General features: G+C 39.5%; 1 protein-coding gene across 1 annotated transcript in view; it reads right to left on the bottom strand.

Annotated features, from left to right (window-relative positions):
• col27a1b (collagen, type XXVII, alpha 1b) overlaps positions 1-18,599 on the bottom strand; it is a 67,779-nt gene that overhangs the window by 45,282 nt on the left and 3,898 nt on the right. The window contains exons 4-8 of the mRNA XM_086315193.1: positions 13,278-14,578; positions 9,447-9,500; positions 4,606-4,659; positions 2,392-2,445; positions 2,233-2,286 (exon numbers count right to left, since the gene is read on the bottom strand). Coding sequence (XP_086171319.1) covers positions 2,233-2,286; positions 2,392-2,445; positions 4,606-4,659; positions 9,447-9,500; positions 13,278-14,578 — 1,517 coding nt within the window. The remainder of the gene's footprint in view (positions 1-2,232; positions 2,287-2,391; positions 2,446-4,605; positions 4,660-9,446; positions 9,501-13,277; positions 14,579-18,599) is intronic.

Here is an 18,599-nt window from a genome sequence, read left to right as displayed (position 1 = left end):
TGAGGTGTCTCGTGGCTTTCAGGGGAGCCAAGCTGATTGCTTTGTTTTTATTAGCTGGATACAAACTGCATTTTAATACTTTTTAGGGCTGTCAGCAGTTTCTTGCACAGACACGGGCCTTTTAAGTTTAACGTGAACTTGTGTTACCGGAATCTCACCTGACCTTATAACCAGAACAAGAACAGAGGATCTGTTACAGCTATTTAACCTCCGCAAGGATGCTGCTTTCAGCCTACCAAAGATCCACAATTACCATAACTCAGCTGAAAGAATATCAGCTTTTCCCATGACTCCATGTTCCATGACTCAGAAGACGAGGAGAGGCCTTCCTTTTTTTTTCCAGTTGGAGCCTTCCCCACTACTAAACTGAATTGAGGGAAACTGAGCACACCAGATGGTTTTTCACAGTCAGCCCTGTCTGATTGCATAACAAACTGCTGGCGCTCCCGCCAAAGCATTATTGCACTCATATTATTGGGTCCCAAGTGAGAACACGGCTGTGTGTATGTGCATGCGTCTCAATGAGAACAAAAGTTGCTTATAAGGGGTTTCTCAGATTGTGTAACAGCCATTTTTAATTAGCATTCTTCAGGCATCCGATTCCTGACCTTTCTCTGACCTTTTACTGTACCGATGTAGCTTTTACTTCTTTCTATCTTCACCAGAGTATAAATTTGAGAGCTGCCCACAAGAGGAGCAGTGTGATCACATACTGTCAAGTGCAATTTAAAAGAAGCTTTGTCTGTGGATTTTCTTCCATAAGCTTTTATGACTTTGTTTACTGCTGCAGCAGCCCATCGGGTAACTCATCTCTAACGCTCTCTGCCAAGTTTCCTTTCTTCTGTCTCATTTTATCCAGACTGAAAGCTGTGTGTAACCTGTAAACACTTCAAACTATTTCAACACCATATTAATTCAATTCTTTATTTAGATTCACTGCTGCTAAGTAGGCAGTGCAGGTCGCCTCATTGAAAAATTCCATATGAATATAATACATCTGGATTTCAGTCTGTGGATCCTACAGTGTTTCTGAGATTTATTCTTACTGAATCTGGAGGAAGCTTTGGAAATTAGAGGGAAGAAGTGTCCGTGAGGTCTGCTGGTTACTGGAATGAGCCATAGCTGGAGAAGGCAAGTAAACATTTTTCTAACATTAGCTGCTGTTGTTAGGAATGAAGAATTAGGTGAAACCCTGGCAAGGACAACCTCCAAACCTAATCAACATTTCTCATTGACACATTTCCAAAGATTTCAGGCTCTTTAATCATTAAAGAGCGAGGCTAGTGACATTCTACGTTTTTCTTAATATTAAGAAACTCAATGAAAAGACTTAGCTAGAAGTCGCGTAGACAGGCTTCATTCCTACAGTGCTGCAGTTATGTAAAACTATTATTGTAAAACAAATTCTATGCAAAAGTACGATCAGATTTACCATTTTATTTGTACACTGTGCATAGTAAGAAATCCAGACAAGTGCCAGACCACTTGAGATGTGCAATTACTGTGAGGGGCTTGGGAAAAGGCCAAAGATAAAATGAACAAGGCCACTGAGAAAACACTCTGCTAACCGTCACTCTCTGTCAGGATAACCCAGCGCAGTGGTATCCAAAGAACGTTAAATAATGCTGATTGCGAACAAGACCAGATCACAGCGCTAACCCACATTCATAAGTTGTCCTACTTTTTTAGAAGTACTGCTCTCCAGAGTGAATGACATAACAACCGAGGAAACCATGTAAAACTTTTCACCCGGCAATCTTTATTTTCCCCTCAGATGCCTTCATTATATTTTAGGCCTGCGACACAGATGATGTAACAGGCCTGGTATTCAAATATTTCATTTTCCAAACCAGTGGGGAGCTAGAACACAGGTATGCTCCTTGACTTCTGCATTATGTTAGGCTGTTTTCCAAACAAGAACTCAAACATTCATGTTTGGCTGAAAGCCCCACACAGACCGACAGATTCCACCTTCAAAGGCAAGAGAGCTAAAGAGTGTTCATTTGATTTACGGATCCTCGTTATACAGGACTGAGTCAGTCCTTCATTCTTGATGTGTCTGATTTATGTGTGAAAACACTGTCAGAAAGGAGAAAGAATGGACAGAAACCAAGAATTTGAACTTTCATGGAAGAGAATCAGCAAACTGTGATGGCAATTAATTACTTCCTGGCAGATTTACAAACAAATACATACACAGTTTCAGTTTGTGAGCCAAAGCAGCCGTTTTACCTTTCGTCCGTCTTGGCCAGGCAGCCCAGGGGGGCCCGTGACACCAGGTTCTCCCTAAAATGGCAAATGAGGACACATTCAGTTTATCGACATATTTACATGCCTATGTCTGCGGATAATCCAACAGATTTAAGGAAGGAAATGTGATAATGTGTATACTTTTTGTCCTTTTGGGGATTGACCAGGGGACAGTCCAGGATCTCCTTTTTGTCCCTAGAACATAAAAAAGAGAAAGCATTAATTTTTCATGACGAGTACAACATGTTCTAGTCTGCCAGAGCTTTTTATTGCACAAATTTCAACACTGATCCTCACAAGGTGCAGAGAACTTTGAATTTTATTTTTTGGTTTATATAATCAAAGAGTAACAAGTTCATTAAATTGTTGGTGGTTGTATTTACGCAACTGTGCAGTCCATTTATGCCCTCCTGTGACTCAGTTTACATCAAGCTAGGGAGAAGCAATGGGGAGTGACATTCTTCTCCCTTTTCGGGCAGTGGGAATCCTGTCAGTGCGGCCTGAGTCAGCATTCAGTGTTCAATTTTAATAGTGAAAGAACTGCCATGTAATTTGTGTAACCATGTCCAAGTGGAAGCACAGTATAGCATTTCCTGTGTTAGTGGTTATCATAGTGGTAATCAGGTGATGTGATAAAGCACCCAAACGGTACAGCTATAATCAACGAGGTGATTGAAAATGCTGTAACACATTACATTTGACTCCAAGTGTGGAAAGTGTGGAAATAAATCATCCTCTTTTATGACGCACATTGCAGCTTGCAACCAAAGCCTGTTTTCAAAGAAAGTAAACTTCTTATAGCAAATAGCAACAGCACATTAGCATATGAGCATAGATGGAAAGTCATGCATAGTTTTAAAAGAACACTTTTCATTTTTGTACTGGATAATTCCCCCCTTCACAGCATATCGGCCCATTTAAACTTGCATGTTTGTGTCAGTTACCACTTGGCACTGAATAACCTCTTGCAGTTTCTCCAGACTGATTTCTTTATAGTGCAGGGAGCAACACGCATATACAAACACTGTCTTTTCACTCTCCTTGAACTAGATTATCTGAAGGGTTTAAGGGTTGGAAAAAGATGTGGAATTAGTTAATAACTTCTGCAAGCTCAAGACCTTAATAAGCACTTTTACCTTCTGCTGATTTATCCATTTTCTATTCCTTCCTTTTCATTTTTTAAGCCTAATGGTCAGGTACTTACAGTAGCGAGTAAGTGAAAATATTTTTGATTCAATTTATCATAATTACATCTAAATATACAAACAAACAAAAAAACAGCATAGCGTGCTTTCATTTGACTGGCTCGGTTTTTCTAAGTGCAGCGAACGGGGCCAAATCAGACAGTCTGCAGTTTGACGGTTAAGTGCAAATGAGTCAAAATGAACCAGCTCAGGTTTTCTGTTCCAGATAACGCATATTTACTAAATAAGACCTAACAAAAATATAATAGGACTTTTTTTTCTCACAGTTATAGCAGGCCAAACCAAGATATGAGTTTTGGAAAACGCTGTAATTGGATGCATTCAAATGGATTAGGTACGGACGTGAAGTATGGGCAATTTCCGTTTTATTCCAACAAAGTTAAACAAGGAGATCCTTTTATGATAGCAGCCTGACAATTGAAATCAGCTGAAGAGCAGGCTGGTGTCAAGTACATGCAAATGATTGAGACAGAGAAACTTAAAACTGCTGTTCTCTTTTGAAGGGAAACAAATGGCTTTTCAAAGTGGTAGAAGGAGCCAAAAGGATCTGACCTCCGACATGCAAACTAAGTAAAATCCCAAACAAGCATTGGATGACTAGGAAAAAAAAGAAAGAAATGTCCTCAGTTAGAATATGGAGAATGAAGGAAATGTTTTATGCCACATAAAAAGTTTTGCCATTCATTTCATTTCAGTTATATTATACTATCCTGCCTGACTGCAAGTACTTGTATCCCTGAGGGGTTCTCGTTACAGTTTTGCCGAAGGATAATTATACTTTATTCAGCGCTAGCAAGGCCAACTGATGGTCACACCAAATACTCAAAAACACTCAAGTTTCTCATCCGACTAATATAGCACGGTACACTTCAATAGTTGTAAATATCATTTTTTTGTAAAACCTTCTATTTCATTCCAGTATTGTTTATTAGCTATTAACAATGTAATTGTTGGTGCCAAAAGTGTAGCTTGTATAAAAATGAAACAACAGTGCCAATGTTCAATGTGGTGGATGGAAACATGACACCCAGAGCAGAGGAATTAAATAAAAAAGTCTTACTCTTTTAATGTTGTTTTATTAGATAGACTAACATGAATAATCTTCTAGCATAAGTCATGACAGTCACTACTATTTAAAATGTAGATGTACCTTCATTCCAGGCAGTCCAGGACGACCCGGATTTCCATGGGGGCCTGGAGGACCCTAAAAATCAGAGATTCGTGTGATAAAAGAGGACACAGAGGAAATGTAGTCATTAAAGAAGCAGCAAAAGAAAGAAGTCCTACATGTGTGCTATTCACAGATGTGCAGTTCACAATTTCAATGTGTTGTGAGACATGAGGTCCTCTCTGCTTGAGTATGGGTGCCCTGTGCCTGCTTGTCCAGATATGATTGTGATTTTCCTCACCTTTACACTTTTCCGCTGTTTTCTGCAGTCCCACATCATATTGCGTGGTAACTTTGTGCCACAAACTGTAGGAGTATTAAGACCTATCTCTGCCAAATATTTTATCAAATGCGCCATCTCCTACAAAGCAGGGGATGGTAAAGGAAAAAAGAACGAGGATACAAGTTTTATTTTTCAAGTTGAACTTATTAAAAATTCAAGCAGTCTGCAAAAAGAGAATGTTTGGACTTCCACGACTTCCTGAGGCTTTCAAGTGAAGAGTCTTCAGTTCATCTGCACCACACCTTGTGCGGTGGGGATGAAATGCTGAGCATTGGAAAATCTTCTCCAGCAAAGTTGAAAGCAATGAAACATGTTGAAAAGGCCCTGAACGGGAAGCTACTGTAACTTCAACCAGTTCTTTGAGTTGCAAAGAGTTTCCATGAGTTGTGAAGAGACACATTCCCCCCCAAGCTGGAGGTGAAAGTGAGGGATTGAATTACTCTGAGTAAAATAGACAGGGGCCAAAAGGTGTAAGTGTACGGTTGGGTGATCCAGCCAGTTTCTGTCTCTGTTATTTATCGTGCTGTATTATCACACTGTGGAGAGTCCACAGCCTGGACAGTTCCCCTCAAACTGGCCAGACCTCTCCCCAAGCAGACGCTTGCTGCTGGACATATGGAGACACTTAACAGAAGCTCATCTACAGATTTCCTCCTCCTCTTCTAGTCAGACCATTCTGCCTTTCAGCTCAATATGAAAACGTATGGAAGTCATTAGCTTCAGATAGGAAGCAAGGACGAAAGAGAAACTGAGAAAAAGACAGGTCAGGATAGTGTATTACAAATTACATTCTCACAGTACATAAGGTAAGGAGGCCTAATAATGATGACAAGCTGTTTGGGTGATATCCCAGCAGGGAAAAGAATAATAAGTAGAATGCATACATTTGTCAAAGTGCCTTCACATTATTAATTATTAAAATGAGCCCTGACAAGTGGTCATTTAGAGACCACCAGCACATAACCGCAAGATAATGAATACTAATAAGATATAGAAGCACACAAACACACCTGAGGTCTGCAGATGAAGGGTACCTATGTGCCAGCACTGTGACCAGGTTTATGATGTGGGGCAAGGTTTTTACAGGAGTGGCGCGTGGAGTGCTGCAGTTTTATAGGCCATTAACCCAGAACAGACCTGCTAACGCCTTCTCTGGAGCACAGGGACGGAATTACTAGCTTTTATATGATGCTTATGCAATATAATGTACATTAAAAGATCTTAGCTTATTAATTTTATTGAGTTATGAGCTCGAGTCCTAACTGAGCACTAATTGTTTCCCCAAGATCAGTGGCACGGTCATCAGTACAGCTGGTGTTGTGCAATGACTAATCTGGCCCCAACAACTTAATTTGCAATCATCAAACAGGGTTCTTGTTTCACATTGAAAACAATGGTTTTCAAACAAATTCTATTCAAAGCAAAAAATAAAGAACTGCCAGGTAATATTCAGAGTATGTTTTTTTTGAAAGAAGGAAGTTATAATTTAAGGGGTTTTTGTAACTTCAAAACAATGAAGGTACGTACTACAAGAAAAGGCTTTTGTGTTTCTGTTCAAGGAGTGAAACTATGGAACAAACTGAATATGGAATTAAAGCAATGTCCAAACATAAAACTGTTCAAAAAGAGTTATAAAAATATGATCTTCTCGATCTATAAAGAAAAGGAACATATTTAAATTAAGTGAATGTCTCTATTTAAAAACAAACAAACAAAAAATTCATGATGTGATATTATAGTATATAGTATATCAGAAATCTGTTCACTATTTTTATTACAAATTATATCAGTAAGGAAGCTGACTAAATATTCACTGATAATTTATGGGACAGGGGTGGGATTAAATAAGTGTATACTTCTTCCCACTCCCTTTCAACATGTAAATTAATCAGAATGTTTTTTTGTATGTAATTTGTATAGTATATTTTTTTTCTCTCATTTCTTTTCTAAATGTACTTGTATATTGTTCACATGTTGAAATAAATTACCAATCAATCAATCAATCAATCAATGGTGACCGACTGAGCCTGTCTGTGTGGAGTTGGCATTTTCTTGACATGTCTGTGGTTAGGACTGAATTCTCTTGATGTGACACTGGCATATGGTCAGTGTTTCTGTTGATGTTCAGGATCATTTCATTGGTGATCAACAAACTGTTCAGAATGTCAGTGTCTCTTAACTTGAATGTGTGAAAAATAGCAAATGTAATCTAGCTCTTAGTCATGGCTACATACGGAGCATGTACCCTGCATAATCATAGTCGATTTTGTTGTGATTTGGCGCTATATAAATAAAATTGAATTGAATTGAATTAATCAGTTCCATTGCTTACCCTGCAATTTGTGTCAGAATGTATCAAGCATTCTTCAGGCAATTGTGCAAATATTCTCAGTTTCACAATAACCCAGCATTGCATACTGATTATACGCTGGCAGGTCAGTTTGTTTGCACAAAGCCCTCTTTGATCTTCTCTCAAGCCTGACATTCAGTGCCAGGTGATCTTCGGCACCCTGCCAGGTTTACGGCTGTGTCAAGGAACATGGATGTTTTCACGTGTCAAGAGGTGCTTTAAGGTGGTAGCAGCGGTGAGACTGTCTGCTCGGTCAGACATGGCACCTCGATGTCAGAGAGGTAAAGCCTTAATAGTGCAGGGATATTCCAAACGTTGTAAAGTTTATGATGGGAAAAAGAACTACACTTTCCCGGAAATGCTACACTGTTCACATATTTTCTGCAATAGCAGAGCAGCTTCTTTAATATTGTGTCTCCCTGGAACATTTGGTTTATATCTGACCAGAAAGAAGGTGAAATTTGATCTGCAAAAGATTGGATTGCTCTTTTAACTTGAGAAAATACTTTTACACATTCTTTATTTCCCCATGCCTTTTAATTTCCCATAGGTGACCAGCATCTTATACAGCCAACTGAATCTGCAGTTGCTTACATCCTGCCTTTTCCAAATATCTCTTGCATGAAAGATATAACTCTTGAATTAGTGACGAAAATGTTTCAGACAGAAAATTCTTGAAAAATGGACTAACTGTGGCAACTGTATGATAATTCTGTAAATTTAGCCGTACACAGTGTAGAGACTCATTCGTTTAAATTGGATTCTGCTCTGGTGAGTTTGAATTCAACCAAAACAAAGTCACTAGGCTTCCCAGTCACACTTGGCCTTGTTTCCACACTGAGTCATTCGTTTTTCTACTAAACATTGTTGTTTTAAGTTTAAACTTTTTTGACAAATGGGCACAAAATGGGGCCAAAAAAAGCAACTACGTTTTGAATTACATGGAAATGAACACCAAATAAAAAATACAGCAAACGTCAGTTTTAATCCAAATGTTTATAACGGATTTACTAGATCAGAGTCCACTTGTTAGCTTTCTGCAGGTCATGCGTGTAGCCGTTTGGTATTCCCTCTCTAATCGTGTAAACCAGGACGGTTCATGGAAACGTTGAAAAACCTGAACTGCACCCTCGCAATCTGAGTCAGCGTGGCCTATAGTTGGGTCTCGAGAGCTTGATGATGAATGAGCTCTATAGAGGGTATGGAGTACAACTGGAGAGAGCTACTGAGCTCCAGACAGGGTCTTAAATGCCTTTAATAAGATGGGGACAAAGCCCTCTTTCTTCCTTGTTTAAAGAGATTGGGTTCCACAACCCACCCCTGAGGCCCAACTGCAGGGTGCAGTCTCATAGGCTCCAGTAGGTAGCTGATATGCAAAGTCTTTAGATGCACAAGTGCTCTGCAGGTACACTTTAGTGGCAGGTCAACAAAAAGACCAGTATCACACCACTGAAAATGTTTCCTCTTTCATTCTATCCATGGGTGGTGAAGAAGTAGTTCACAGGTCAGAAACTACACAAACACCCATCAATGACAATGTCTTTGAGAGAAATTATAACAATAAACCTTCCCTTAGGACAAATTATGCCCCGGTGTTCTTTCACTTCTTAAATTTCTTCTGAAAACATGATCTTAAAATAACATCTCCACCTTCTCTATTTGATTCCATCAGTTCTCGAGCTACACTGAGTCTAGAAATTAAAGACATGGCACCAGAAGACTTATACTCATTGGAATACAATAGAACTATTCACTGACATTAACTTAGGACCCATGCCTAATTTAAGTACTGTTAATGTGCTGCAACCTTCATTTTTCTCAGTGTCTATTAAATATCTACATAATGTGATCCATTATATTTTAACCCACATATGTGTAGGTTGTGTTTGCTTGCTCTAAAGCTTTGCAAACGGACCTTGAAAACATAAGGTCAGCTAGATCAAACCCAGAGCCAAAGTGAACTAACAAGTGACTGAAAAGTCTTCTGTGATCCACTGAGCGCTTGATCAAAACACTCAAAAGGTCATGCACATCGGTGAACAGCTAGTGGTGTTATCACCCTATCATTAGAGCATTATAGAGATTTGAGCATGAAAGGAACTGTAGAAGAGCCCAGAAGGGGAAGAAAGAAGAATTGTGGGTATTTGTGGTTAAACTTGTCACTGGTTGGATTGACTGGGAAACGCTCACCCGTGGGCCCCTCTTGCCCGGCTTTCCTGGCAACCCTGGAAGTCCTGGAAGACCCTAAAAGCAAAATATAGAAGTTGTCAGTGTCCGAGTGAAATACAGAGGAGGAAATAGAAGCTGCTGCCTTTTTTGTGTTATTTTAAGAGAGTCTTGAATACTCTTGAATAATAAAAGACAGCAAGTTTGGAGTTTTCAAAGTAAAGAAAAACCTTTAAAAGCCACTCAAGCTCAAGAGTCAATTAGTAAAAACATGTTGAGTTTTTTTGTCCCTTGGTGAAGTTAGCTATAAGTTGCAAAGCACTCGGGCACTGAGACGCTGGCAGGCATGAGGATATCTTGTTAGAAACTAATGTCGCACTCTCCCTCAGCAGCCAATGTTATTTCAGCCCAAAACCACTAAAGTGCATACACTGTAACTCTGAGTCATTGCACTGGTTGGGAGGTCGGCGCTGGTTCCAGTCACAGCCGATCACATTAATTATAAGCATCAGCTAGCTTTGAAACAATTTCATACATGGATTAGCAAAGTCCTGAAAGGTCAAACTTAATGAGGGGTCAATCTGAGGAACCTGAGTTTGCTTGAAATGTTAGGATTGTTACTTACTTTCCCATTGTTCAAGCAGTTTAAAGTGGAAAAGAAAAAATAGACCTAAAACAGCCCGAGGCAGTCCTGCTGAAATTGGGCTACTGTAATAATGTCAGATGTATGGAGCACTTTGGTCTGTCTCAGCCAAGACCACAAGCTATAATTCTACTATTTCAGCCTCCGTACACTCTGGAAATCCAAATGTCTTTCAACAACTTTTAGATTCTTTAGATTGCAACCATCAGGCTGTCCACACATGATAAGTAGACTCAGCTGTAGTCGCTGCTAGGGTCAGTGCCAAGGCAGTACTGGAGCTCATGTTTTCAGAGAAGTCATTAGATTGAAACATGACTAAAATTTTAGTTGTACGCCTCCACCAACCAGTCAAACTGCAGTTTGCAGAAAGGGGGGAATTTGATAAAGTATCACATTAATTCAATCTGTCAAAAAGCTGATTGGTGTAGAAAGGTAAGCAGCAAATATGACAGTAAGCAGTGCTTCAAGTATAATATCACCGCAAAGAAGCAAAAAATCCTAAAACATGGCAGCACAGAAGGGCCAAACAGTCACCACCAATTTGACCTTCTGAGAACAAAATTACATCATGTAACATTTGTCACCATTAGTGTATGTATCTTAAAAGTGGTGTCAGTGTCACAGGCTGGGTCTCCGACCCAGCACTCTGAGTTTTCTTTGTATTTTTTGATATGTTATTAGTTTGTGTTATTTCCTATTTGCCTTTAGTTTAGGCAGTTATTGTTCCTGGGTTTTCTATGTTTTGGGGTTTTCTATTTATTTCATCACGTATTAGGTCTGTTAAGTTGTGTTGTCATTTCCTGTTTTATTCTGACAATGTCATGTGTTCTTTGTTCATTGTATTTAGCTTTCCTCTCCTGGTCCTGTCATTAGGTTTATGTCTGTCAGCTGTTTTCCCCCATGTGTCGCCACTTCCCCTGATCACCTCATGTCTGTATTTAAGCCTTTTGTTTTCTTCATGCCATTGTCAGTTCGTCTGTTTATTCTCACCAGAGTTACAGTCATAGTCATAGTCATAGTCTTAGCCTGTTTATTTTCCACCTCGGTCATAGTTATAGTTTTTGGTCTTAGTACCTTTAGTGTTTTGTTTCTTAGTGTTTTGCCAGCTCAGTGTTTTGTTTCTTAGTGTTTTGCCTGTTTGCTTTGGTCTCTTGGTTCATTTCCTGCCGTCATCGCAATAAAGGTTCACTTTTCTGTTAATCATTACTATTCCTCGACAGTCAGCATTCTCCAAAAACCACATAATAATTTGTTTAAAAACCCCCAAAACAAAACAAACAATAATAAACTATCCAAATGTCTCCAACTTCCTCCTAAACATCCAGCTTAGCTCATGGCTAGCAACTGAATCGTTAATTACAACATCAGACAAATATTATGACCCATTCACTCACGTTCCCTAATCGCTATCATATGTTCCTCGATTAAGCGAAATTATTTATCTCTTACACTTGGAGCAGCGCATGTCATTAACTCCCCCGGCCACCCTCGCATTCTGTGCCACTCGAGAGAGAGACTGCTGCTGGCGCTGTAGAATTTTTTTCCCCCTCACAATCAATTAATCATTTGACAATTGAATATCCAATCTAATTTATATTCCGTTATATAATTAGAATATTAATTGATAGCCATTCTTAATGTGCTCCCATGGTGACAGATACTGCCATTCCATCAGATAGCGCTGTCATACCAGAGTGAAACCCTTGCCATCAGTGCGCTGATGAGGCAATAGCAGACTTCAAGAGTTATACTACTGTTATATTTTAGAGAGACAAAGTCTACATATTTAGGTCGGAGGAGTGTAGATGACAAGTTTTCCAGCCAGGAGATCCGACTCTGTTATCAATCCAGGGCTTTGTTTTCATTAGCCGATTAATTTCGTTTGCACTTAATTTTTTTATTTTGCTTACAACCACTGGTTTGGTTAGGCATCAAGAACTTTTCGTTAGATCGATGGATGGATGTCTTTACCTGAGAATATTACACGATGAAATAAATTATGATATTATTGTATACATCGGTGTTGAAATAATTTCATACAGGGTAACATGAAAAAAAGATCACTTATCTAACTGAAACACTGAACTTTACAATGACATCGGTATTCTCTGTATTGTCTATTTTTTTCTGAAATATATGTATATTTATCTGATTCATGTGAACAAACAATATGTATCTCAATGCTCCAAATGCTTCAAGATCCAAATAGACTCTGGTTCTTCAAAATTAAAACCTTCTTTTATCATCTAATCATCACTTCAGATTAGATTTATACTTTATATTTGAGCCTATCATAACCACATTTTCAAAACAAAGTTCGTGAAACTCTTGTGAGCAGCCCACTTACGTCAGCTGTATCCCAGCAGAGTGGCATCAGAATTTAAAAATAATAATAAATGGCACATAAGATAAGTTAAATTGGACTATAAGCCAAACTCAGCAACTTGTTCAGACAACATAACTAGTAAGAAACACAACAATACAATTGTATTTATTATTGCCCTGTATGCAAGTGTAACATTTATATTATATTATAAGGCCTTCAAATATTTAGTCCCAATAGGTAACTGGGCACAAGTGCTTTATCCCTTTTTACCTTTGACCCTGCTTTAAAAGTATTCGTTCTCTGAGCAGTCCCACTCCCTCCCAAAGGAATCTAACACCTCACTGCCGGCCCTTCCACCAAGACAAACACTGACTGGCAAATGCCGACTGTGAACCTGACTGTTTTCACCATAGCTTTGAAAATAAAAATGAGGTTTGAAAATTATTAGCACTGCTTGCAAGTACTTTATCAAAGTCATGAAATAAAACGATTTAGTGGATTTTTAAAAACTCCCCATCATTAACACAACCAGCACTTCTACAATCAGAACAGTACACGCTGGGTCACTGCCTGATTCACAAAACCACACAATAAAGAGCAGCATCAGTTTTTACATCAGAGCAGGTCTGGAGATCACAGAGTGAACCAGCAAATAAGCCATTATTGAAGCAACAACCTGTTGAACTTATGTGTCACTGTGGTTCAACAAAGGGTTAATAGACTAAGCTAAAATATAACAATACAAAGATAAAAAATAATGCTTGAATTCAAACACAGCAACACCAGAAATGTACTCATCTAATCGTTTTACAGTTATTTCAACACAGACATTCACGGATTTCAGCAAAATGTTTGTGTTGTGTTTGTTTAGAGCTGACACACTTACCGGCGGTCCTGGTTCGCCCTTTAGTCCAGGTGATCCAGCGAGTGCAGAGAATTGGGTCGGTTCCAGGTCAAATGTTTGAAAGCCATCTGTTGCAGCTGGAGTGACTGGAGTGAGCGAGGTGGGCTTGACATCCAGCACGCTGGTCACCTTTGGCTCGGGTTTCTTTGGAGCTACTGTGGTTAGCTGCTTTTTATTATAAAAGTAGGCGTTTGAAGGAGACCCCTGCGTGGAAGCAGCTGTACTTTGGAGAGCCGGCTTCATCTCTGATGATCTGGTAAAAACAGGTAAGTGTATACTTTTTCCAGAAGGTTGCGGTGAGTTGGTATCTGCCTGCTTTGTGTTTTTTATGGCGTGTGAGGTTGGTTTGGGGTTCGGTGGAGTCATGTTGATCCCAGGAGATGTTGTAACAGACTGAGTTGGAAATCTAGATGGGCTTTCAAGCCCTGGGTGAACTGTTGGAGAAACGGACACAGCACCAGGTTTTGGAGTACTCATTGCCATATACACAGACATCACGGAGTTGGTTGAAGGAAGAACTGTAGTCCTCATGTTTTCCTCAGTGAAGGCCAAATTAGGTGTCCGAGCCTTTTTGGATATCTCCGTCAAAGAGAGAGGAGTTATGTGAGTGACAGTAACGTTTGGGTCTGTGGAAAATAGAGGTAGCAGTGGTGGAAATACAGGCCGATAAGTGTCAGCTTCTCTGCATTGTTTCTTAATGTAATCACAATAGTTATGAGCTGCCTCGGCTGAGGGATAAATGTCAAACTGACAGATGGCACCTTCAAATGGCACCGAGCTGTGGTCCATTCTGCCCAGCAGGAAGGAGCCCTCTGGATCCAGAGTCTCCTGTTTTCTAGAATGCAAATCTGCATGTATGCTTTTCTTACCACAAGATGTGTGTAAGAACACTTGTTGGCCTCGAATATCCAAAGCCAGACTGTGCCACTGGCCATTGTAGACATCGTAGTCAAAACTTACAGAGCTCTGCTGTCCTACGTGTACAAGGATCTTCCCTGGTACAAACTGCACTCCGAGCTGAACTTTTCTTTTCTTTGACAGAGCTGAGAAAAGGAAAGCGTTGTTGATGCGATGAACAGATAGGCTAAGGATAAGGGAGAGATTGGAGGGGTTGTAAGAAGAGGGTATAACAGTGTGCAGAGGTGCCTGGATGCGTGCCCTCTCAGTGAGGATAACGCCTGACTTGAAGGGGATGATGCCATGATGGATGGATCGAGAGCTTGAAGATGGGGAGCTGCCAGTCCTTCGCCCAGTAAGTCCAAGCTGCTGCAAGACATCTACATCTTTAAGGAAACAAGAAAGAAACATTAGCGGACAGCTAATTCTGTGTGCAATTAATAAGCTAATTAAATTTACACAAGAATCTGATTATTAGCATCCTACTCAAATGCAATCTGTATTCAAGTAAAAACAAAAGTGCAATAATATAAATGATCATCTATTAAGATGTGAATTCCCGTCATGGCATCGTAAGTTTAAAGTCCAACTAATGGAAAAACCTGAGGCAAAGACAATTTTAAAAGACTGCATAAAATTTCCAATATATGGTCACACTTCCATATTTGCTTTTGGGGATTGCTGGAAATTGTGTGATCGTTACATCAGGCTTAATTGGAACAATTTCAGGGTAAGGAGGCTGAACGAGTCCCTGGAAAGGAAAGTGGTGGGTTTTTAAGAGGTGCATTAGAAACGGAAATGCTATCTCGCTTTATCTGGAAATGTCTGCTGATTAAAGATGATCGCTCTGACAGGGGCCCAAGCTCATGAAAACACACTGCTGTATTTTCTGCGGGTTTTAATTGCTACTTGCTTCTCAAGGGAGGAAAATGTGGGTAACAGTGATCCATTACATTGCACCTAATTGGATCCACACCTTTGTGCTAAAGTTTAATTAAATCCACATTTCATTGTAGCAAGAGACGGGTGCTTTTTTTCTAAAGAACTCTTTGCGATAAACGTACACTCTTGGGAAAGTGTCCCATTTCTCTTGTGACCAGGAGGCAGAGCTACCAACCTTCCGATTACTAGATGACCTCATCTACTGATCGGAAGGTTGGTGGTTCAATCGATGGCTGCTCCTGTCTGCATCCCAAATATCCCTGGGCAAGAAACTAACGCCAATGTATTGGAGTGTTAGAAGACTGTGTTAGATGTGTGAATGATGCAACCAGTACAAAGCACTTTGAGTGCTCAAGTAGAAAAGCGCTACATAAAAACCAGTCCATTTATCACCTATTAGAATAGAATATCGAGTCAGAAACATTCTTTCAATGAACCAATACCATTATAACCTATATTTAACCAAAATTTAAATAGAGAAAAAGCTGAAATATTATACATTTAGTAACACTGCTTGTCCCAAACCACAAACCGAGACCCATTAAAGTAACAGCATCAAGGTTGTCTCAGTTATTTATTCTTTTAACTTCGATGTTGCATTTGAAAAAATAACATTTACTCATCTTTAGAAGTCAAACATCAAGCACATCGTTACTTCGGGCAGTCAGGTCAAGACATTAAAGTCAGCTCACAATCTCAGCACATCAACGGGTCTCTTATCATTAGTTCTTCCTCCCCATTATCATCAAGTGCTTGTTTATATGATCAGACCATAATACTGCAGGATCTTTATGATATAAACCAGCGTGTGATGAACAAAACTGAGTAGATTTGGATCTCAATACCCACATTATAGCTCAGCTCACACCATTCTACACATTAAACTGGCAAATCTCAGCTACACTATTTAAACTATGTCAATCCCAACTTACCTGTTTCATGCCAGGCCTGACTTCATGGATTAGCCTTTTCTTTTGACTATAAATATAATGGACTGAACTCTTCAAATCAAAACAGACTCACTTCACATTATTATATTATTTTCTATTATTAGCCATAAATTTAGGTAATCAGTGATTCTAAATATAGGTTTTTTTTTTCTGTTTAAATTAGTAGGGCTGAAAAATCTCAAACCAATCAGCGCATGCTAAATATATATTATGTATTAATCTTCTCTGTACGTTTCCCCATCTTCTTAGACTAAAAGCTCACATAGAAATTGTAAATACCCATTCTTTTTCACTTAGCAAATATAAATCGCTAAGTGATCAATTCTGGCTCAGCAGAAGAAAAACAAGTATAGACACGAGTCCCGCTAGGAGGTGGGAAATCCAGCTCAGTATGTGCAGGCAGCGGGAGGTCAGCTCGACTGAAAAATTCACACATGGAAAAGACACATCAAACAGTAAGTGAAACAAGAACAAAAGCCTTCTTCAGTCAAATTTCTTATATAGAACTGATTTGAATTGTTAATATGGTATGAGGAAAGCAAAATTGTTCTTTCATTGTGTGATGTACTTTCAGGGCTTACACTGCATATTTAAATCTAAGCGGGTAGGCGGGCTGCCTCTGGCTTTTTGTGGCCTCCTGATGAGCTGAAAAAATAATAACTGAGAACTGAGTCTGACACATCCTGGAGACACGCATAGTTAAAGTACAAGTGTATCAGACAACAAAAACTTTTCACAGAAAGCAGGGGAAGATTAATATGTTTCCACTATTAGTATGCTGCTAATGTAGATTCTGTATTTTCTGCAACAGCTTGACAGCAAAAATATTCTAGCAGAGACAAAAAATGTCTATTTTATAGATACCATCAAGAAAAGCAACAACACTGAATAACAAATCATGTCTCTTTACATTTATGTGATGTGATCAAAAAGTTCTGAGAACAGGTACGTAAAAATCCTTACATTATTTCAATTTAGACAATCTCCAGCTCAAGGTCATCTTCTCTGCCATCACCAGATGGTTTTCACCACGACTGCTATTTTTAGATCATTCTCAGGAAGTGGTGCTCTGACCACTTATACTGTGTGCTGTACATTTTCACCAAAGACCTAAAGCCTGCATTGAGAGGCAACATCAACTTCTGTTTAAACCTTACCTAAATTTCACATGACTATTGTTTGTGATGAGATCTGGGTCTCCAGCTACGAGCAGTTTTCCATTGAAGAGTCCACAGTTTCCAAGCCCAGAGGTAGCGTGTCATATGTGAAATGTTCTGCATTTCTCTCAACATTTTTCAGTTTACGCACAGAAAATTAATTCCTCGGGGTGAGAGTGTCAACAGGGAGTGCTACAGTAACATCCTGAGGCATCCGAGGGAGCGTTTATAGGAAACCGTCCTAATTGTGACACATGCCAGTGTAGCATCTGGCGCCTGCTCAGAGCACTTTGAAAACGGAGGAGTTTTTTCGTGACATAAACAATCTTTGCTCAAGTCCTCAACCACTCACCAGATTTCCCTTCATGGATCTTTGTCCATTTTCTAAAAATAACAGTCAGGCTAGTGGTTTGCCATTTCGACACACTGGAGGAGATCCATTGGGGGTTGGAGCCTATCCCAGCTGTCATCGCGTGACAGACAGGATACACTGCACAGGCTGTACGGAAACAGACAACCATTCATATTCATACTTATAGCCAGTTTAGAATTTCTAATTACCTAACCCACACATGTCTTTGGACAGTGGGAAGAGGCCGGAATACCTGGAGAACCCATGCAAGCTTTGAAAACTCCTCACAGAAAGGCTCTTTCTGGCTGGTGGCTAAACACAGCAGTCACTAAAAACTGTCCATGTGTGCAAGAGAAGATGTCTTTTGATGTGAGAATTACCAAACACAAATATGGTAAGACAGTTCTCAGAACCTTTTGGTCAAAACTTGTAGGATGACTACAAAAAAACCAAAAACCATAGCCTGTTTTTGAAGAACCAGAACGTCAGTGACGTAGTAGCTCAACATGCTTACAATCACAATCCATCACAGTTCACAGGTCATTGTTCAGAAATTGACGCATGTGACCACGACCACAACCTTGGGTACAGTTTTGGTGAATACGTGCAAGACGATTTGTGGAAGTCTCACTAAAATCTGATGCTTAGTAAGAGAAAAAGTGATCCTTGCAAAAATGGTAAAGTATCCTTAAAGACAAATATGTCTATTGCCATGCAGTACTGTAAGAGGACTAATTTGTGCGTGAATGGTCAGATGGGCATGGATGCCTCGTTAACGCATGAGGCCAACAATCCTTTTGGTCATATGAGCTAAAAATTAATGTGTTTTAAGAACTTCAAGTACAAGAAGGGTTTTGTTTTCACTAAATTTCTCATCTGAGAGAAGCTTGTTGGCCTTTGATGAGGCACAATAATCCATCTACTGGGCAGTGTATATTACCAGTGGTTTAGCTGGCCATGGCTAAACTTTTACTATTCCATATTAAAAACTGTGGGAGGTTCTGCA

Source organism: Aulonocara sp. 'chitande type north' Nkhata Bay, linkage group LG12 (genome assembly GCF_057382095.1).
Source record: "Aulonocara sp. 'chitande type north' Nkhata Bay isolate Kocher_YH1m ecotype deep benthic linkage group LG12, A_spYH_male_GT1.1, whole genome shotgun sequence".
NCBI lineage: Eukaryota > Metazoa > Chordata > Actinopteri > Cichliformes > Cichlidae > Aulonocara > Aulonocara sp. 'chitande type north' Nkhata Bay.
Note: the sequence above shows the minus strand (reverse complement) of the source record. Positions and strands in the feature narration are given on the sequence as shown.